Genomic DNA, 21,678 nt, shown 5'->3' on the forward strand with positions numbered 1-21,678 from the left:
AGCCCCGCAGGGCTTCCTTGAGAGCGAAGGACTCGGGCGAGGCCTTACTTTGGGTGACCTCCCTCCCGTCGCACTTCCAACTTCGGTAAACCAGGCGACTTGAAGCCCAGCCTTTAACGGTCTCCTCGGCTTGTTTGTGTCATTAGCGGAGCCCGAAAAGATAGTAACTCACATTTACATACTACTTTATAGATGACGAAGTTATATTTACATTTATTATGTCCGATAGCCCTCATAACAGTTCAGTGTGCTTCATCGTCCTTGTGTATAAGAGGACATTTATAAGAAATAGGCATAGGGAATGAGAGTGCCCAAGGTAATCAGAGCTCAGAGAAATGTCCCCTGCTTACAGCTGGATGTTTTTTTCTATCACACACTTCATGGTGGAGTTGTGTTACCGGCCACGTCATTTCATCCACATTTACACTAAAATCTGTTGCTCCATTCCTTTGTTCATTTTTCAAAATATTAGGATTTTTTCTGTAAGAGATGTGTAACTGCCCCCAAACAGTGTTGTGATCTTAAACTAATGTTTTGGGGAAGTACTTGTACCTGTGTCACAGGAAACTTCCTGTTTTCAGTAGAGATAAAGTTGAATTCATCCCATTTTTCTCCTGTCAGGAGGAGCAGGTGGGATTGGAAGCATATTAATGAACAGAGTTTAGATGAGGGGGCATCAGTTAGCTAGATTCTTATCTTTTTCCTTTTATTATTCCTCCTTAGGACCAGCTTTCTCCACGGACTCTACCATTCCCACCCCTGTGGCCCCCCTCCACAACAGCCACTTCTCCATCTTCTCTTCTCTGGTCTCCCCCACCCCCACACCCTCCGATCTGGCTGCTTCCCCGGGCTCTCCCGCTACATCTCCCTCAGATCCAGGCCCTCAGCTCACCATGGGTGGTTCTCCCTCCAGGAAAGGGAGAGGAGGCACCAGGACCTGAGATGCATAGTGGCTGCCTGGATGGGCTTAGGAGCCTATTTGAGGGACCTCCCTGCCCCTGTCCTGGGGCTTTGATACCTTTCCAAGCCCCAGGGACTTCTCACCCTTCCCCTGCCACTCCATCAGGAGATCCAAGTATGGAGGAGCACCTGGCTGTCATGTATGAGAGGCTGAGACAAGAGGTAAGTCAGCTTGAAAGTGGCCTCCATCTGCAGTGAGAAGGGATGTAGATAGTACCTGGAAATAGAGTGCTAGTCGACTGGATTTCTTGGAATTATGAGACAGGCATATAAACATTTCCCAAGAAAAAGGTATTTTTCAGTTTGGATTTAAGGGAAGTTAAATATGGGATGAGATGACTTTTTACTCAGAGGGGAGTAAAGAAGCATCAAAGAGAAAACTGAGAAGTAGGATCATCTTTTCTTTCCTACTGGGCTCATCCCTTCTTCTTCCACCCAGCTTCCCAATCTCTTCCTTCACTCCCACGACTATACTCTCTACTCATCGGATGTGGAATTCATCAATGAGATCCTGAATATCCGTACCAAGTGAGAATCCAAGCACGGGTAGGGCCTTGGGGAGGAAAAGCACCATGTGCTTTCTACTTGATTTTTCATTTACCAGAGAATGTCCTGCCACCTCTCACAACTGTTTCCCGTTCCCCAGATAGAGGCCAGTTTGGTTTTCTGATTATGCCATCATGAGCGATCTTTCCCATCCCTTCTTCCCAGGGGCCGGACATGGTACATTCTGTCACTGACCCTCTGCCGCTTCCTGGCCTGGAACTATTTTGCACAGCTTCGGTTGGAGGTTCTACAGCTGACCCGCCACCCAGAGAATTGGACCCTGCAAGCCCGCTGGCGGCTTGTGGGGCTGCCCATCCACATGCTCTTTCTGCGTTTCTACAAGCGAGACAAGGAAGAGCTTTATCGGTAAGATAAGTGAGAAAAGATCCAATCGGTTTCTTAATCCTGCCTTTAGGACTCTGATCTAGTCTTAGACCATCCTTGATATACTGTGACTTGACTGCAGCCTCCTTGAGAGCAGGGATTTTGTTTTCTCTACCAGGAATCAGGGACACTGAGTGTGTTAAGAAACCTCTAGACTCCGTTTTTTGGTGTACATTATGTGGCACATCATAGTCATTCAAGTATTTATTAAACAAATGAAAATTCCTAATAAGTTGAGCTTCATAATCTTAGGAAGAGTATTTAGTAAATTTCTGGCATAGAACAGAATCCCAGGAAATTGTTAGGTTTGGCCCAAACCAGTGATTCTCAAAAATCATCTAAGGATCTTTAAAGTTTAAATACCGGTGCCAGACATTCAGATTTAAGTGGGACAGGGTACAACCTGAGCATCAGTTATTTTTGAGTTCTCCTCATCTACATCTACAGTGTAGCAAAATTTAGGAACTACTGGTTTAAACAAATGCTTGAATTAAACTTTGGGACTAGTCACCTCCCTCAGTAAGCCTCTCTTTTTCCCTTCACCAGGACCTATGATGCCTATTCCACCTTCTACCTGAATTCCAGTGGCCTCATTTGTCGCCATCGCCTAGACAAAGTAAGTCCTTAGGCTGGATGGGGATGGGTGAAGGTGTAGAACATCCCACCAACTGGCCTTAACCTCTGTCCCTGCAGCTGATGCCTTCACACTCAGCCCCAACGCCTGTGAAAAAGCTGCTAGTGGGAGCCCTGGTGACTCTGGGACTGTCAGAGCCAGAACCCAACTTACACCTGTGTTCTAAGACCTGATCCAGGAACTGGGGTAAAGGCAGCACTGAAGACTTTGCTATATACGCACAAGAGGAAGTGGTGGAGGGGGCCTAGAATCTCAGGAGCCAGCTTCCTCCCCTCTTTACTCTCCTTTTTTGCCATCTCATGCTGTGTAAAGCTGCTGTGTAATTTAACTTGTAAATAATAAAGTCTAAGTGAATATATGAGAATTTCCATGTTACTTACTCTGCATCTCAAAAGTTCCCATAAGCTTGGGACACCTGGCTGGCTCAGTCAGTAGAGCATAGGACTCTTGATCCTTGGGGTTGTGAGTTCAAGCCCCATGCTGAGCATGGAGGCTACTTAAAATAATAATTCTTTCTCTTTCAAATCTTTTTTTAAAAATAAAATATAAATCAGTTAAAATTTAAAGTTCCTACAAGCTTTATTCCAAAAATGTACATTAAATAATGTTACAGAAGGAAAAGGAGGGGTGGTGGGTTCTGTTTGTGTCCCCTCCTCTTTACCCTAGCTCTTCTCGTGTCTTGCCTATTTTTTTTGGCATTTTCTTAGAATGGGGATCTTCTAGTTCCTTGGCCTTATAATAGTGAGGAGCCACCTCCAGAAGCCAACTGCTCTCAATTTCCAATACCTACAAGAGGAGAGAAAAAGTCAGTAGGGTTCCCCTTTTTCCAACCTACACTCTAGTGTATGTGTAATCAAAAAAGTTTCTTTCTTCCACCTTTGACTACAGGGCTAGGGGCAAGGTGCCAGGCTCTAATACTATATACCCCAAGGGCAGACATAACCTTTACATGTCATTCAGGATCCCCAGTAAACTATCCCTAAAAAACCTAGTCGTAAAGACTGTAAAGTACACTCAGGACAGAGACCACATCTGCTTTGCTCACCATTCTTACCCCAGCATCTGAAACACCAAGATACTAGGCATTCAAATATGCACTGAATGAATATGCAGTTCTTAGATCTTAGTAGATGCTGATATAGCTGTTGAGAGAAGGCCTTTCTATTTTATCCTGCCTTAAAGCAAAGTGTTTTCCTATTTCTCTGCTGGTCTCAGCAACCTGAACCTGGGTTTTTAGCTTGTTAGGATCCTACCTCCCCCCACATCTGCACCATCCTGGGCAAGGGAAGGTCCCCTCACCTGTCTCATGAACTCCTTGGTGGTCAAGACAAGTTCATGGTAGAGCAGCCAACGTGGCTGTTCATCAAACAGGGAGGAGTTGGGGTGAATGAACACCGTCTGCTGCTGTTTGACTGTGCGATAGCCGCTACGAGTCAACCGGGCCGTGTGGTAAAAGTAACCAGCTGTGATGGCCTGAGGGGAAGACAGGAAAGAAAGTCAACCAGAAAGCCACACATCCAGGGAACCTAAGCACTCATTACCTTTTTAGTTCAGGCTTCTGGAGAACTCAAAAGGTAAGGAATGCGTGAAGAACCCCCTGGGAATGACCTTTCAGGGGTCTGGGGAAGAAAGCACAGAAAAGCACGCCTTCCCCAGGGGAAGAAGGCACATCCTCAGGCTGGAGGGACTGCTACAGGCCCCCAGAGCAGCTCACTCTGTCGATGGAGAGTGTGGGGAACAGGGAGACTGAAAAAAAGCTGACCTTGCGTACACGGATATAGTCCCCCTGGCAAGAGCTGAGACCAACTTCCACGCGTTCCAAGAGCCCCTCCAGCTGTTCCCTCACATCCCGGGCTCGGCGCATTGATCTGAACTGCACAAAGTTCTCGTAGCACCACTGGGAAGAGTAACCACTCTCAGCCCACTGTGAAGATGGTTAAAAAAAAGTGGGACTTAAGTATATAGCAGAACCAGAGTCGCCCGTGTCTCCCTCAATCCCATCAGCCAAGCCCAGTGACCTGCGTATAAACGTTCAGCAGAACCAGGTGGTCTCCACCAGGGAGGAAAAAGTTGACCCGGGCATTGTCGGCATGCACAACCTTGTCTTTGGGTCGGTAGAAGATGGAGTTGTTGACAGACAGCATGGCAGCCACCGTCAGGATCTCTTCTGAACAGCTGTACCTGGGCAGGAACGACAAAGCGTGAGCGTTCAAAGGAAGGCACACAGGAACAGATACACGCACAGTAAGGGGAGAAGTGATCACTGTGTGCGGATGTGTCCTCACATGGAGACTGCCATTAATGGCTACAATTCAGGGCGGACAGATTTTGGTGGTGGTGGGCTGTAGGTGAAACAATCGCGGGGAGGCTATCCATGGCGAGGGCAGGAAAGCGCTGAGGACTTCTGAGGGTAGGAAGGACTTCTGCAGGAGGAAGGGGTGTGTTATGTGCCTCAGGAAAGACAGCACTTCAAGTTCACGTAATGACCTCTGACCTCTACTATGGCAGAGGAATGGCATTTAAAGGTGGTCCCTCCACAACTACATCTAAGTGTTACAGTCCAAAACCTCAGGAATGAGAAAGTCCCCAAACCAGTCCACACACAGCACTCCTCACAGGTGCTAAGTCTTCCACATCCATTCATGCCCCCCAATTTTCTGTTTGTCAATCTTAGTCATTTGATTAGTATCTTACTGCCCCTTGTGAGCCTCAAAAGGGGCAGTAAGAGTTTTCTAATAACTTATTTGTTAAAGAATAATACAGCAAGGAGAAAAAGAGGAAAAAGACCAAGGTAACAAAGAAGGCCCCAAGAGAGAAGGAAGCAAAGCCAGTTTGTGTGCTGAGGGCCTGGCCCGAGTGGCAGGGGTGGGAGTGGGGTGTGGCACTTACTTCTCAGAGGCCAGGATCATTTTAGATAGCATGGGGTCCACCGGTAGCTCTGCCATCTTCCGACCAGACTAAGGAGAGGAAAAAGAGTTGAGGCCAGTCCTCCCTCAGGGGTCCCTCCACCATTCAAGAAGTCACCCCAACCCCCTCATCCTGCTCCTGCCCATGCTGCCCTCCCACCTTACCGTGGTGAGCTCCCCGAGGTGGTTGAGGGCTCCCAGAGCATACAGCTGCTCCAAAGCCAGCAGGAGGGTCTCATATGGTGGAGGATCCAGGAAATCAAAGTGCATTAGGTCATGGATCCCTGAAGAAAGATGTGAGGGTGTAGAACAGCTTCTCTGCAGGGATCAGTGACTCCAGCCCCTCCTCCCTCCTCTCTCAGGAGGACTGGGGGACCCCAAATAACCTAAGCTCTTGAGCAGCAACACGACATTGCCCAGGCTGGTCCTCTGGATCTCCGGCACTGTGGTTTCCTCCAGCTCATGCTGATAGGCCCAGGCAGTATACAGGCGGAAGCACTTCCCAGCAGCCACCCGACCTGCCCGACCAGCCCGTTGATTGGCTGAGGCCTACAAAGAAAGGAGAGGTAGGCATGGCTGACAACTGGAGAGGGAAAAGAGAAGAAGCAATACTTATGCAAGAAATCTGAGAGGATGTAGGCTGCTTTTTCCCTGTCCTCTAAGAAGCTCCCACAGGCTTCAGAATTGAACCCTTCCCATGGAGACATTGTTGGAGCCCAAGCAGGCTAACCTTGCTGCAGGGTGTGACAGTGAGGGATTCCATGCCTGTGCGAGGGTTGTAGCTCTTCTGCTTACAGAACCCTGGATCCAGCACGTAAATGATGCCTTCAATGGTGAGTGATGTCTCAGCGATGTTTGTTGCCACAACCACCTGAGTGACAGGATGTATAGTCACCTGGAGACCCCACCCACCAAATTACCTAGAAAAAGTATTCCTGGAAGATTCCAGTAGAGAAGCAGGTGCAGATAAGGGACAGGAGCTGAAGGGATTAGGGTCTAAAGTCAGGAGAGGGGGACAAGCCAGGTAGGAGCAAGCGAGAGTAGGGATGAACAGGGACATAATGTGGAAAGGACATGGGAGCAGGGTTAGAACTGTTTTCAGAGATGGGAGAGGGGGTCCAGGTCCCTGGCTCCCATCTTTCCCACCAGCACTTTCACATTCATCCTCATCCAGGACTTCCTGCAACAGGCTTCTCATGTGTCTCCCTGCCTCTACTCCTGGCCCTGCTTACCACTCATCATTCTGGCATCTGGATGGCCCTTCAAAAACATCAACCTGTCACATCATTAACCCCAGCTGTCAATGGCTTCCCGTCCTACTTGAGAACTATATTCAAACCCCTTGAAGCCCTGACTCCTCTAGCCCTGGCTACCTTTCTGACCTCCCCTCCGAGTACTATGGGCTCCCTCGCCTCCACTCCTCCTCCACTCCTGCTGCTCCTTGGCTGGTCTGAGCACACTCCTCCCTCGGGTCCTTCCCTCGAGTTGTTCCCTCCACTGGACACACTTTACCTCCAGGTATCAGCAAGACTCCCTCCCTCACTGGGTTCCCTTTCACCTTACTGGAGAAGGAGAGATCTTCCCTACACCCTGAGGAAAACACCTTCTGCCATTCCTCACTCCCACTCCTCTGGAGTCAGTCTCCATCTCCCCATTTTGCATGGTATCTCTCCATAGCACTGGTCACGAATCAGCATTGTGTATTTACGTGTCCACTGTCTCCTAACTTACGTTAGACTATAAGCTCTGAGAGACTAGGGACTTTGTTCTGTTCTTCATTGTATCTTCATTCCCTAGAACAGTACCTGGTACGTGGGAGGAGCGCATTAAATATTTGTTGAATGGAAGTTACATCTTTGCTCAAAACCCTATGATTGCCATCCAATCGTCTAAAGTTCAAATGCTTCCAACTGCTCTCAAAGGCCCTCCCTAATCTCAGTCCAGAGTTGTTTTCACCATGTGAACCTTCCCCTTAATCTTCTAGATTACACTCTGACCTCAAACATACCTTAGGCTTTGCTTTGGAATTCCCTACCTTTTTTCTTAAAGATACAGATAAAATCCCACCTTTCAGCACACCAAGGACTTCCCCTCTCCTCTGCACCTCCACAGTACTGACTTACTGGGTCACGTTATTTGGGTGTGTCTCAGTTCATGCCGAATTCATCCTCTCTCCAGCTCTGGAAGCGGGGGACCACTACTGAGCCTTGTGGCTGCAGCAGGCCCAGGACAGATCCTGCACAGGGCAGGCACATACTCTCTTTTTCACTACTAGTTGTGTGAACTATAGGGGTGAAAAATGTGGGTTTCTCCAACTGACCTTTCGTGCCCCAGGGGGTGTGGGCTGGAAGATACGAGCCTGTATGTCAGAAGGCAGGTTGGCATAAATGGGTAACACCAAGAGCTCCCGGATTTTGGAGCCCAGGCGGCGGCAGCGATCCTGGAGCATCTCACAGGCGGCCTCAATCTCCTCCTGGATTTGGGATGGAGACAGCAGTACAGGTCCCAAAGTGACACAAGGCCCATCTGGCAGCTCTGTCCTCCCCTGGGATACATCACCACCACCACCCCCAACCCCACCGTCTCACACCTGTCCTGTCAGGAACACCAGGATATCCCCAGGGGGCTGGGTCACATGGATCTGCAGCACAGACACTACACAAGCTTCCAGGTAGTCAGCCTCTGGAGCCTAGGCAGAAGCAGGAGAGGGGTCACAGGAAGGCCATCTCTTTGGGAAACCTCTTCTCTCAACTCAATAACCAGTTTATCCCAGTGCCCTTTTGGACTCTCCATTTTCCCCTTCCCTCCCTGGGACAACCTTCTCCAAAGGCCCACGGTTTGCTGCCTAGCACTTAAACCCACCCTCCCTGAGGGGAGCACCTTGGTATAGAAGATGTCAACTGGAAACCTGCGTCCAGGGATTCGGAAGACAGGGGCATCATCAAAGAAGGTGGAAAAACGGGCAGTGTCCAGCGTGGCTGAAGCCACCAAGACCTTCAGCTCAGGCCGGAAGCGAGCAACATCTTTGATTAACCCAAAGAGAATGTCTGTGTGTAGGGTCCGTTCATGAGCCTCATCTACCATCACCACACTAGGGAAAGAATAGGGGAGCAGTGAGCCTGGAAAGCTGGCCAGGAGAAGACAAGAGGGTCCCCTGGATGAGGGCACAGAGGGAAGCAAAGAGCCCAAAGGTGAATGTGGGAATGTGGGAGGACAGATCCAAAGAGAAGCCAATCACCCCAGCTAAGGAAGACCAACAGAAAGTTAAAGAAGGCCAAGACCCCACAGTCTGCAGCTTATCCCAGCCTGGGAAGACAACAGCCAAGATTTGGAGGCTGGAAGCCAAGGCCAAGACAAGTCAGACATCCTTTCTGGGTTAGAGTCATGGGTCTGTTAGAGTCAGCAGAAGTTAAGAGTATCTGTTTTAAAGCGGAAAAAAGTGAGAGCTCTTTTATTCAAAAGAGGCCCTGCTGGGAAGGTCCCCTGGGCCACCATAATTCGAACACCCTGTGAGCTGTTGGCATCTCTGTTGGCCCTGCTGCCTCCTTCTGGGGAGAGGGCCCGGGTCAGCCTTTCTACCCCAACCTGAGAGAGCTCTCCAGAATTTTTGGTCTTCTCCTTAATTATCCAGGTGCTGCATCTTCTTTATCCTCATTCAAATCTCTGGATTTCCAAGTGACAGGCAAGCCTGCATCAGCTGACCCCTGACTATGCTGGTGAAGTCCCTATCTGTTCCACAAACAGGCTGGCTTGATGGGAAAACCCTATACCCAAACACTCTTGCACTGGCTAGCCTTCCTCGGATTCTGAAATATTTGCAAGGGATGTGAAGGCTCAAATCGTATTTGTCCTATTGCTCCATTTGTGATCTCCTAAGACCAGAACTTCACAGCCTCCTGAGAGTTGAGAAAGCACATAGTGCTTGGCTGGCCTGACCCCACCACCAGCCATGCACCATCCCTTCTCCTCTTAAACACATGTTCATCCAAGCCCTGCCTGGCCAACACCAGCACTGAGAACTTACTATTCACAGACCAAGTCACTCCAAGACCTGGGCCAGAGGCCCAAGAGTGAGGGCCCAGCACACCGACAGCCCCTCCAATCTCCACCACTCTGACTTCTTAGTATTGCCCTGAAATCTGTCTCCCTGTAACCTCTCCCATGGTTGTTAGTTGCACTCTCTAGCATCATGTGAAACAAGTCTGACTTCTTTGTCCATGTAACAGCCCCTCCTTTAGAGACAACCAGGATGTCTCCCTGAGTTTCTCCACTCTAAGCTGAACATTCTAAGAATCTTCAAAGAGTCTTCATGTGGCTTTTTAAGTCTCCACAAAACCACTCTACCATCCTGGTGTTTTCTAAATTCTGGAAGCAACGGGCAGAGGACTTCTCTGCCTCTCTTCTATCCCATCTCCATGATACCTGCAGGTCAGTCCTAGGACTATCCACACCATAAAAGATTCAAGAACTGGTGGGCCAGTCAGAAGACAAAGGCCAAACTAGCTGGATGAGAAGAAAGAAGAGAAAGGCCAGAGAATAAAGGAGCAGCACCTGTGGGAAGGTGCTGAAGGGGAGGAAGGCAGTAGACTGGGTGGAAGAGAGGGCAGTGGCTCTCTTGTGGGAGACAGGGACCCTTTGTGTACCTGTAACTTGCAAGGTCAGGTTCAGAGAGGAACTCCCTGAGGAGCATCCCATCTGTCATGTAACGGAGGACAGTTCGCTCTGATGTGCAGTCCTCAAAGCGGATGCTGTAGCCAACCTGTCAAAAGGGCCATTAAGATTGGACTGACACACCCTGAAGGGAGTGCAGGTCTAGGGGAGGAGGGATCAGTGCCTGGACCTGTGGTGTGAAGCCCTGCACAGTGTGGGCTACGTCCCAGACCCTAGAGGCTCCCCTCCCCTTTCAGTCCCCGCAGATCTCACCTCATTCCCAAGCTTCACACCCATCTCCCGGGCCACCCGGGCAGCCACACTCATGGCTGCCACTCTCCGGGGCTGGGTGCAGGCAATCTTCATTCCCTTCCTTGTATAACCCTGAATGACAAGAGAAGAGGTTTTTCCTTGGCTAAATATGCTTCCGGGGTTGGGGGGATGGGAAGGTGCACCTGGGTGACTCAGTCAGTTAAGCGTCTGCCTTTGGCTCAGATCATGAACCCGGAGTCCTGGGATGAGCCCCACATGGGGCTCCCCTTGCTTCTCTCTCTCCCTCTGCTCCCCTCACTCCTGCTCATGCTCTCTCAAATAAATAAAACCTTTAATAAATAAATATGCTCCTGGGGCCCAGGATAATTTAGAGAAAGAAGGTATAAATGTACAACAGGGCAGGAGGAAAGGAGGGAACAGACAGAAAGTGAAAACCAGACCACCAGGGCAAACATATAGGAAGGCAGACCTTAGGGCCCTCAAGGGCGTCCTCACCCAGCCCCGAGAGTTCCAGCCTTTTGAGTGATCACAATCAGGCTCAGCTACACTTGAACTGGAAAAAGACCAGCTGGGGCAGACCCAGAAACAAAGGGGAACAAAAGAAGGTGAAAAAGCAGGAAACCAAGAGTCCTCTGACTCCTTGTTCTTGGCCCTTGCGGAGGAGTGATGGCTGAGCTGGTTGGCGTGGTGGTGTGGTGTGGTGTGGGAAGGTCCCCAGGCCACCATCTACCCCGTCTACAGGTCTTTCCAACAGGAACGTTGGAACTAGGCACAGACACGGTGACAGAAGTGAGAAAACAAACATGAAAAGGGTTTGTCCTTATTCTTAAGAAACTCACAATTTAGCAGAAAAGACTAAAGACGGAGAAGGTAGTAAGTACCCACTCAAAATAACATGTAAAAGGAGGACTGACAGGACTGTGCTTGTCAAGGGTCAGGGCTTAGCAACTTGGGAGGGCATGGATGACTGTACCTCCTCAAAGAGATACTGTGGAATCTGGGTGGTCTTCCCGGAGCCCGTCTCACCCTCGATGATGAGGACCTGATGATTAGCAATAGCAGCCAGGAGCTCCTCACGGAAAGGGAACACTGGCAGGCTGCGGCGGACAGCCTGGATGGACTCCTTCTGCTGGGCCTGGGTTGGGGGCGGTGGGCCCGATGGCTCCTGAGGAGAAAGAGGGGTGTGAGCTTCAGGGCCGGCTTCCCAACCTCCTTAGAATGTCCCAGAGTTCTCCTGCTCACCTCGTCGCCCTGGAGCTGAGTGGCCCGGACAAACTCGATGGTCTCCTCTTCCTCCAGCACCAGCTGATACTTGGGCTCCTGGGAGGCAGCATCTCGGGCCCCAAACTTCAGGGATGCTGCCCCCAGCCGGGCCTCCTCCCAGCGTCGCTGCTCCTCTCCAGGGGCGCCTGATTCCTCCTCCACTAGATCCACAGCTCGTGCTGGCTGTGGAAAGAAGGACATGTGAAGACAGAGGATGCCCTCTTCCCAAGCCTCACCTTCCCAGTCACTACCCCCACATGCAGGAAAAGGGAAGACAAGGAAGGGGCCAGCCAAGGCACTGACCAATGCTCTGAAGACTTCCCTCCCCTTGGCTTGGGGAGCAGGGCTGAAGTGGACTCTGCTTTGCCTCACCTGGCCTCGGGTCTCCTCTGGCATGTGGTAACGATTGGTGGCCTCCAGCTTCTCCTGCTCCCCAGCCGCCCGGTACTCCCGGGCCAGATCCCGAACTCGCCGCTTGTATTTGAGCTCCCGCTGTTCATGTCGGCTCAGCTCCACATCCCCAAAAAGGAACTCCTCATCAGCCAGCTCAGCCTCCAGGTCCTCAAGCTTCTCTCGCTCCCGCTTAGCCAAGTACTCTCGGCGGGATTTCTTCCGCAGCTCAGGGACCTGGGTTAGGACAGGGCAGCCGAATCTTCACCTCGAAACCCCTTTCCTTACCTATCCGTAAGAGTGACAAGTTCCCTGATAGGTCAGCAGTGTCCTTTGGTAATTTCCAACCTGACTAATGGTGTGCCCCAAGCTGAGCCTGTCTGAAAGCCATACACTGACACCACACACTATCTTCTAGCAGCACGATCCAGCTGGAAGGTCCTTCTGGACAGCCTCACCATCTTTGTCAACATAGATACACTAGAGCAATTATCTGAATATTTTAGATTTTATTTTTACTATTTTATTCGACTTAGTGGAAAGAAGGAAAACAAAAGGGCTTAATACCAGCATTTAGAAGCACAGGTCTCAAACTGAAAACAAGTGAGACTATTAGAAACCACTGGGTGTGCCAACAGGTCATCTTCAGTCTCAGTTAGATGTTCTCTGGTCTGAAACCAAATGACTACAGTTTGGAAAAAGGGGGAAAATACATTATATACAAAAATCTGGAAGTATAACATCAGAGTGTGTTTCTGTAAGGCAGGATGTAATCAGAAATGCTTAGACTCTGGGACTAACTTCTCCCTGCCTCATACAATGTAGCATCTGGCTTCTACGTTTCCTTTGACAGGAGCTTTTCAGGACACATTATGGATGGCGGTAAAAGACTGGCCACAACCTTAAGGCCTTTCTCAGCTCTCACCATGAGCCCTCCCACTGTGGCAACACTGTCTTCCCTGTGATCAAAACAACCTCCTCTACTGTAGTGGCAAAATTTCACCAGGCCCTCTCCTTTGGCGCCTCAATTCTGTTTAATTGCTTGGCTTCTGTTTATTCTATGAAGACTTTTCTTTTTTCTTTTTTTTTTTTAAAGATTTTATTTATATATTTGAAAGAGAGAGATCACAAGTAGGCAGAGAGGCAGGCAGAGACAGAGAGAGGGGGAAGCAGACTCCCCGCCAAGCAGAGAGCCTGATTTGGGGCTCAATCCCAGGACCCTGGGATCATGACCTGAGCCGAAGGCAGAGGCTTTAACCCAGTGAGCCACCCAGGCGCCCCTGAAGACTTTTTTTTTTTTTTTAAAGGATTTTATTTATTTGACAGAGAGAGACACAGCAAAAGAGAGAACACAAGCAGGGGGAGTGGGAGAGGGAGAAGCAGGCCTCCCGCTAAGTGAGGAGGCCGATGTGGGACCCGATCCCAGGGCCCCAGGACCCCAGGATCATGACCTGAGCCAAAGGCAGACACTTAACGACTGAGCCACCCAGGCGCCCCTGTTCTACGAAGACTTAAAAGGAGTTTAAGTTCATGATCTAATCTAAGTACCACAATCAAATACTTTTTCAACTTGATGGAGGAAGCAGATGGATGTTCTTTTAAAATACAGGCAAAAAACCCCACCAAAACCAAAAACGGGCAATTTGAGGGACACCTGGCTGACTCAAAACAGCATACAACTCCTGATCTTGGGGTCTTGAGTTTGAGCACCACATTGGGTATAGAGATTACTAAAAAATAAAACAACAACAACAAAACCCAACTCAGGCAATTCGAGTATGAAAAGAAAAATGATATGCAACTATAAAATACTGAGAAATAAAAATGCATGAGTCCAATGTGACAAACACACAAAAAAAATGGGAAAAAAAGGTTTTGCTACCAGTGAGGTGACTGTTACATCAAACTCCTTTCTCTCAAAATTAGTAAATAACATTTGCCCTGCCTTCTTTTTTTAAAGATTTTTAAAAATTATTATTTATTATTTTTAGAGAGAAAGACAGTATGAGTGGGCAGGGACAGAGGGAGAGAGAGAATACCAAGCAGACTCTGCGCTGAGCTTAGAGCCCAACACAGTATTCAATCTCCCAACCCTGAGATCATGACATGAGGTGAAATCAAGTCAGATGCTTAACTGACTAAGCCACCCAGGTGCCCCATTTGTGCTGCCTTTTAAGAAGGAATTATAGCTTATTCCTAGTTATTGTTTTTTTAAGACTTGTTTATTGGGGTGCCTGGGGGCTCAGATGGTTAAGCATCTGCCTTCTGCTCAGGTCATCATCTCAGGTCCTGGGATCGAGCCCCACATCTGGCTCCCTGCTCTGTGGGAAGTCTGCTTCTCCCTCTCCCTGCCTCTCCCTCTGGTTGTGTTCTCTCACTCTCTCAAATGAATAAATAAAATCTTGAAAAAAAAAAGATTTATTTATTTGAGAGAGAGAGCAACACAAGCAGTGGGAGGGAAGAAGGGAGAAGAAGAGAAGCGGACTTCTCCCTGAGGGCAGAGCCCCATGTGGAGCTGAATCTCACCACCCTGAGATCATGACCTGAGCCAAAGGCAGAGGCTTAACCCACTGAGCCACCCAGGTGCCCCAGGAAAAGCTCTTCTTTACATAAAAAGATCAGCCAATAAATGTAGAAGGAATGTCAGACTCCAAAAATCATCTTTTTGTAATCTCAAAAAGTGAAACAGCAGACTTTGGAAAGGATTTGTAGTGGTTATACTAAAACCATTAGATGAAAGGCTGTTGGCAGGAACACTACCCGCACCAACAGGTACACAGTCAGTGTGTTCCCCCGATGTGGTGTAATGTGAAGGGCACATCGCCACCCAAGAAGTGCTCCTGTCACAACTTTTTAATCTGAGTTGAGGCAAGATTTAGACCCAACTTCCACTTTAAAGGAAGCACAGGGCATAGAAGAACTCAACACAAGATAAGAGTCAGAAAAATCCAGAATGTGGGGCACGGTACGAGACGATAGAGAGAGAGAGAATAGGAAACAAATAAACATAAGAAACTGAACCACCAGATACAATGCATGAAACTTGACTTCCAGTTTGGAAAGAGCAGTTACTAAAAACATTTTGGGGAAATTTTATTGTGGACAGGTTCCTCACTGGTACATGAGAATAACTGTCCATCTTTTGGGGCATGACAATGGCACTGTGGTCTTAGAGGACAATGTCTTCATTCTTAGGAGATACATGCTGATGGGATAAAATGCCATGATGTCTAAACTCTTTTTAAAAGTTCAGAAAGAGGGACGCCTGGGTGGCTCAGTTGGTTAAGCAGCTGCCTTTGGCTCAGGTCATGATCCCAGCGTCCTGGGATAGAGTCCCACATCGGGCTCCTTGCTCATCAGGGAGCCTGCTTCTCCCTCTGCCTCTGCCTGCCATTCTGTCTGCCTGTGCTTGCTCTCTCTCCCTCTCTCTCTCTCTGACAAATAAATAAATAAATAAATTTTTAAAAAAAGGGGCGCCTGGGTGGCTCAGTGGGTTGGGCCGCTGCCTTCGGCTCAGGTCATGATCTCAGGGTCCTGGGATCGAGCCCCGCATCGGGCTCTCTGCTCAGCGGGGAGCCTGCTTCCTCCTCTCTCTCTGCCTGCCTCTCTGCCTGCTTGTGATCTCTCTCTGTCAAATAAATAAATAAAAAATCTTTAAAAAAAAAAAAAAAAGTTCAGAAAAGAAAAAAAAGTTTAGAAAGAAAAAGAAAGCCCACACTTATAGAGCTATTGCAAATACTATACATAATATTAGCCATTTCTAAATCTGAATAGTTTATATGGGTGTTTATTATACTCCTCTCTTAACTTCCCTGTTTGTTTGGAAGTTTTCATGATTGAAAAGGAAAGAATAAATTCTGGCAAATAAAAACATTATACCCATACTGACAGATAACTCAGAAGTCTCTGACCACAGCCATTTTGTGGGGTGGGTCATGAGATGGCTCAGTCAGGAGAGACCTGACTTCCACTAGGCCATTTTTAGGACACCAGGAGTCTCAAAATTCTTTTGAGAATCCGAAGTATAACCTTACGTGGGAAGACCAGGCCTTTAGAAAACTGTCTACCTACCAGAACTCACACCATGACAGGTTCAGTTTAGGAATTACAAGGGCTATATCCCCATTCAGAGAGAAGAAACTCAGGAAACCAGAGGAAGATTATAAGACCATGTTTGGGATGGAGGGATTAGGTGGTAGGAAGGTTTTTGGAATTGGGTGTGCCCAAGCTGACTGGACAGCACACACCTCAGCAGTGGGACAGCTGCCCTGCCCCTGTCCTCCAGCCATCCTCTTAGATGTTCCAGCTGACTTCTGATTACATCTCCTTAAGTCTCAGGGAAAGCCCACATCTCCCTCATGAACATAGTGTGATTCAGATCCTAGGGAGTAAGAAGGTTTGTGGGCAGCTTCTTTTCCTCTACAACTTAAGTTTGTCCTTGGCAGGCTCATGTCAACACAGACCTGACAAGCCATCAGCATCCCGACTATACTTCCTTTGTGTCCTTTTTCCCCCACCCCAGGCCTTCTGATAGTTGGTTTCCTGGGCACTAGGACTCACCATGGCTTTCCGGTCTTCCTCAGCCATCTTGAGGCGCTTCTGAGCCTCTTCATATGCCTAGGAGAAGAAACCAAGGGTGGAGGGCTGTGAGGTCAAAATCTCTCACAGCCATTCCTCCTCTAGAATCACAAGGCTCATTCAGATATACCACTGTATAAAGAAATGGCCCTTTTCAGTGAAGAATCTCTAGGGCTACAGGTTGGGCAAAAGGTTGCCATAGCCAGAGGACCCAGAAGGGTCCTCAAACTATAGAGATGGACACTACCAGAGGCCATCCTGGTCTTCCCAGAGATCACTATCTCTCCAATCACACCAAACCTCAGATTTGACCAAGGGGGTCTTCCCAGGGATTCATACAACATGCTGCTCCTATGCACCTTCTTGTCTGACCGCTCCAGGACATTGCGAGTTCGATCCTTGTCCCGCTGCCGAACCCGCTCGGCGAAGGCATCACGTTCCTCCAGGTCCTGAAGGCGCTCTCGCTCAGTCCGCTCCCACTCATCCTCCGACTCTGGCTTCTCAGTCTGCTGTTTACTCCCCCTGCAGTCCAGCCCAAAAGATTACATAAGGCCTCCTAGGAAGCTTATCAAGCCCCTCATCCTCTGTTCCATCTTTTCTCATCCTGCTTCTGACTTACCCTGCCTTTCGCTTCCCTTTCTCAGAAATCTTTTCCTCCTCGTCTTCTTCCTCCTCGTGACATTTCTTCCTGAGGTGTTTCCGTTTTTTACGCTTCTTCTGGAGACTACTCCCGGCTCTACCTACAGTCTCCTCACTGCTCTCCTCACTGTCTTCCAGCAATTTATAGGATCGGTTCTTCTCCAGCAGGGCTCGGGCCTCTCGCTCAGCCACCCGAGCAGGCTTCTCTACCACTGCTTTCCGTGGTACCTATCAGAAGGGAAGACAATGGGATATGAGCAACTCCTGATCTCTGCCAACCCACTCTGCCCCATTCCGAATTTAAGGAATGACCTGATCTTGGGGCGCTTGGGTGGCTCAGTAGGTTAAGCCTCTGCCTTTGGCTCAGGTCATGGTTCTAGGGTCCTGGGATCAAGCCCCGCATCGGGCTTTCTGCTCAGCAGGGAGCCTGCTTCCCCTCCTTTCTCTCTGCCTGCCTCACTGCCTACTTGTGATCTCTCGCTGTCAGTTAATAAATTTAAAATATAATCTTAAAAAAAAAAAAGGAATGACCTGATCTTAAACCAGCCTTCACTGTCTCTTTTCCCCATGGCTTCACACCATGTTCATCAACCTGAATTAGGCCTCTCAGCTTTGAACCTCCTTGCAGTCATTCACTTAGCAAACATTTACTGAATGACACCTTCAAAGCCAGTAATGCCTGATCAAGTCCTTCTCCTGCTGCATTGCTCTGACACTGACTCTCCTGCCCACTTTCACTCATAAGAACCCACCAAATAACTCAGGATAATCTCCCTATCTCAAGATCCTTAACTTAATCACATCTGCAATTTTTTTTTTTTTTTTTGTCACGTAAAAAAACTGTCTGATGCATCAGGTACCTACCTCCTAGGGAACAAGGACACAGGAATAAACAAAAGACAACAATCCCTGCCTTCATGGAGTTTATTTTACATTCTCAAAACCAATTCTCAATTGTTCAGCCTCTGTGCTTCCCCATAACTAAGCTATCCCCATGCAAGAACTAATATGCTATAAGAATTGGTTTGCAGAAGCCTGGTACTGTACCAGATTCCAGGATACATGCTAAACAGATTTACATAAAGTCTTATCCTCATACCACTTAGGTTCTAAACTCATCTCCCACCAGGCACCATTTGTGACATATGTGACAATTAAAGCAGGCTATATGCCATTCTGTGAACATGCTGGACACTTTCACTCTTCCATAGGCTTAAATAAGCACCTGTTCTGTAAGGTGCTGTCAGGTGGGAGAAATACAAAGACAGGAAATACAGAGTCCTGTCCTCCAGGAGCTCATCTTTACAGCTTTATTCCTAACCCCTTCTCTACCAGACAGATTTTGGGGAATCTTTGGGCTTCCTTCCCCTGAGTGCTACCCCTACCTTCTCTGCCCTTCCACAGCACTTCTCACACATCTTTTCTACTGCCTCATTATTCAAAGCGTAGCCTGTAGACCATCGGAATCACCTGGAAACTAGTTAGAAATGCAAAAACTAAGATCCCATCCCAAAACTACCTAATCGGAATCTACATTTTAATAAGGGTCCTGGATGAGTCGCATGCATATTAAAGTTCGAGAAACACTGCTCTATAACACTTAACCCTCCTTGAACTTCTCCCCAGAACTGGACGTCCAGCACCTAGCACAGTACCCAGGCGACAGTGGACAAAAGTTAGGTGCTTGGGTACTGAGATTACTTAATTCTCGGAAGGACAGTTAGCCCAACCTCACCTGGACAAATAACCTGAGGCCCCTGCCCTGCTCCACCTCCTCCCCCGCCGCTCCCACTCTTGGCCCCGCCCCGCCCCTCTCGACACCTTGTTCCAGAGCCTCAGGGCGAAGTCCCGGGCTGGTCCGCTGAGGTCCAGGGTATCCGTGTCTCGCAGACGCTGCACAAACTCCTCGGCCGAGGCGCAGCGTTGCGCGGTACCAATTAGGAACTGCGCTACATGCCGCTCGCTCAGCCCCAGCACCGAGTGCAGCTCGTCCTGCACCCAGCGTTCCAGCCCAGCCGGCGTCGCCATGGTGACCCACGCTGCCCCGTTCCTGGCCCTGAACTGTTTCCAGTAGTCACGCTGGCGGCTGGACCCGTCGGAGGCCTGGAAGCCTGGAGCCCTGGGATGGAGTCTGAGTTCCGCGAAGGACCTGCCTTAGAACCTTGGGGTTCGGTTTCCAACAACCCGAAAACGTCTTCCAGAACTGCGAAGACCGGAAACGGCCTGCCATTTCCGGCTTAAGCACTATGGTGGCCGAGCGAGTTCAAACTTCACGGAACCGCACGTGAAGCTCGGGGCAAAACGTTTCATTTCCGCTTCCACTAAGTCTCTCTGTCGCCCTCTGATGGCTAGTCTGTGGATCCCTCGCTTATTCATTCATTCAACAAATGCTGTGTGCTAAGCACAATTTTAGTCGCTGGGGATATGGCAAAGAACTAATCAGACAAAAACCCCTTACTGAAGGGGGTGGGGAGACAAGATACATAATAAATAAAACCTGTAAGTCCTATGGAGCCAAATATAATGCAAGGTTTGTGTGTGTTGTGGGAGATAATATCTCAAGTTGGAAGGTTAGGTCCGTGCTGATGAAGGATTAGCCCATGCTGTTTGGGAGTACCGGCACCTGCGGCAGGAATGAATACACGTTAGACGTAACCAAGGACCTCCAAGCAGGAAGAAACAGGATCTGGGGGGAAAAAACAAAAGTGCCCTCTTTTCTTGGTGCTCTCAGAAAGTTATCTTTTAAAAAAGATTGTATTCATTTATTAGAGAGAGTGAGCACGAGTGGGGTACAGGGCAGAGGGAGAAGCAGACTCCCCACCGAGCAGGGAGCAGGGAGCCGGATGACCTGAGCCGACTGAAGCACCCAGGCGCCCCAGAAAGTTTATTTTTAAAAACCTCCAAACTGGGGCGTCTGGGCGGCTCAGTCATTAAGCGTCTGCCTTCTGCTTGGGTCATGATCTCGGGGTCCTGGGATTGAGCCCCGCTTCAGGCTCCCTGCTCAGCGGGAAGCCTGCCTCTCCCACTCCCCCTACTTGTGTTCCCTCTCTCGCTGTGTCTCTGTCAAATAAATAAATAAAATCTGTAAAGAAGAATAAGAAAAACCCCTCCAAACTAAGGAATATGTAAACTATGTTCTGTGTTTTTGCTAACAGCTTGATTAATTCACTGGTGATGCTTATTCAAAAATAAGCAGAGCTTATTACCTTACTCTCTGCTTATCTGATGTTGGTTTGACCCTGCTTCATACTTCTATGAGTAATTGGGCTTACCAGACACTTACTGTTGGGAAATAAATATTGCTATTCCAACAACCATAGCATTAACTCCTTAGCATTTACTTCTTAGATGCATTGTTTTCTGTTTCTGAGATGGACTGTGGGCAGCCCTGGCATCTCAGAGCTTTCTGCCTCTCTGGTTTCCTGGGTGGTAACTGATTAGGATCTTTACCTAATTAGCTACTAATGTAAGCATTGTTTCCTTCCATACTCATACCCTCTCTAAACTGGCTCATTGTTTTAACACCTTCATTGTTCCTTTGCTAGTAAATTAAAGACTTCGGTATATGTTTAAGATCAATTTGTCTTACTTATTTTATATTTAGTAAAAGGGAGTCTCCTCTGACTAAGCTGAGAAAGTTCCTGTAGTGGTAGCATTATAACTACTCAAACATGTCTTTACTACCCTAGCAAACTGGGAAAAAACAAAACAAACAAACAAACAAAACAAACCCTGTTAAGTGAACTATAGATCTGCCACATTTGTAGAAGAAAGAAATTCTTTGAAATGGGAAAATCTCCCAGTGAACTATAGTTGGGCAACAAAGCCGCGAATTTTCAATGGTTCTTAATTAAACCTTGAGAAATATAAAACCCATGGTCTCTCAGAGACTGTTTTTCAGGAAACTGCCCTTCTCTACATACGCTATATTTTGCAGCAGTTTTAGACTTATTATTTATGGTCCTGAGTCTTGGAGTAAATTCCCCTAGATTAGCGATTCTTATACACTAGTTAGTGTAAGCTGGCTGCTTCTAGCAGGCTTCTAAATACTAGAATCCTTCAATTCAGCGTGTCCTCTGCTTCTAGTATTTTAGCTTTTTTCATCTATTCATATATTTGTTCAGTCATTCATTCTGGTAATAACTCTGCAAGTGCACTAGGAGTAATTTTGCAAGGCATGGGGATGCCTCATTAAACCCCGCTGAAATAGTCTGCTCTTGTGGCACTTCCAGCTTCGTGGATTCCTCCTACCCTTCCTCAAACCAGTCCTTTTCCTGCCAGTCCTTTGAGAAACAGGTATGGGGCTCTCCCGAGCCCTTTCTTTATGTCAACGCTGAGTTGCTGTTTCATCCCCATTTTTCCCTCCCGCAGCCATGGCCACTACCTCTTCATGGCCAGTGGGAAGACGGGAGAGACTTGGAATGAGGAACAGACAGCCTCCCCCACCCACACTTT

General features: G+C 48.4%; 2 protein-coding genes across 3 annotated transcripts in view; one reads left to right on the forward strand and one right to left on the reverse strand.

Moving 5' to 3' along the window:
• Positions 1–2,882, forward strand: part of C6H6orf136 (chromosome 6 C6orf136 homolog) — a 3,730-nt gene extending 848 nt beyond the window's left edge. For both annotated transcript variants that reach the window (XM_047732314.1, XM_047732315.1), the window contains exons 2-6: positions 724–1,122; positions 1,400–1,488; positions 1,672–1,872; positions 2,437–2,506; positions 2,584–2,882. In XM_047732314.1, coding sequence (XP_047588270.1) covers positions 724–1,122; positions 1,400–1,488; positions 1,672–1,872; positions 2,437–2,506; positions 2,584–2,697 — 873 coding nt within the window. In that variant the 3' untranslated portion in view covers positions 2,698–2,882. The remainder of the gene's footprint in view (positions 1–723; positions 1,123–1,399; positions 1,489–1,671; positions 1,873–2,436; positions 2,507–2,583) is intronic.
• A 196-nt stretch (positions 2,883–3,078) lies between these two features.
• On the reverse strand, positions 3,079–19,452 carry DHX16 (DEAH-box helicase 16). The gene is made up of 20 exons (XM_047732237.1): positions 19,045–19,452; positions 17,204–17,451; positions 16,944–17,106; positions 16,567–16,623; positions 11,989–12,243; positions 11,596–11,799; positions 11,327–11,518; positions 10,354–10,464; positions 10,074–10,189; positions 8,311–8,521; positions 8,021–8,119; positions 7,751–7,903; positions 6,161–6,301; positions 5,817–5,979; positions 5,596–5,714; positions 5,414–5,481; positions 4,543–4,705; positions 4,287–4,448; positions 3,824–3,997; positions 3,079–3,310 (listed from the first exon to the last, which is right to left on the reverse strand). Exons 1-20 carry the CDS (start codon positions 19,249–19,251, stop codon positions 3,182–3,184), a joined length of 3,135 nt encoding a protein of 1,044 aa, XP_047588193.1. The 5' UTR covers positions 19,252–19,452; the 3' UTR covers positions 3,079–3,181.
• Positions 19,453–21,678: the final 2,226 nt, after the last annotated feature.

The sequence above is a fragment of the Lutra lutra genome, chromosome 6 (genome assembly GCF_902655055.1).
Source record: "Lutra lutra chromosome 6, mLutLut1.2, whole genome shotgun sequence".
In the NCBI taxonomy this organism is placed as follows: domain Eukaryota; kingdom Metazoa; phylum Chordata; class Mammalia; order Carnivora; family Mustelidae; genus Lutra; species Lutra lutra.

Bases quoted from the DNA above. Each gene is read 5' to 3' on its own strand.
- DHX16 (XM_047732237.1), bottom strand. From the start codon at position 19,251: ATGGCGACGCCGGCTGGGCTGGAACGCTGGGTGCAGGACGAGCTGCAC. The intron at 11,519-11,595 runs GTGAGCAGGAGA...CTTTCTCCTCAG, and splicing joins CTCAGCTCCAGGGCGACGAG to GAGCCATCGGGCCCACCGCC. The intron at 10,190-10,353 runs GTGAGATCTGCG...CCCTTTTGACAG, and splicing joins GTGTGAAGCTTGGGAATGAG to GTTGGCTACAGCATCCGCTT.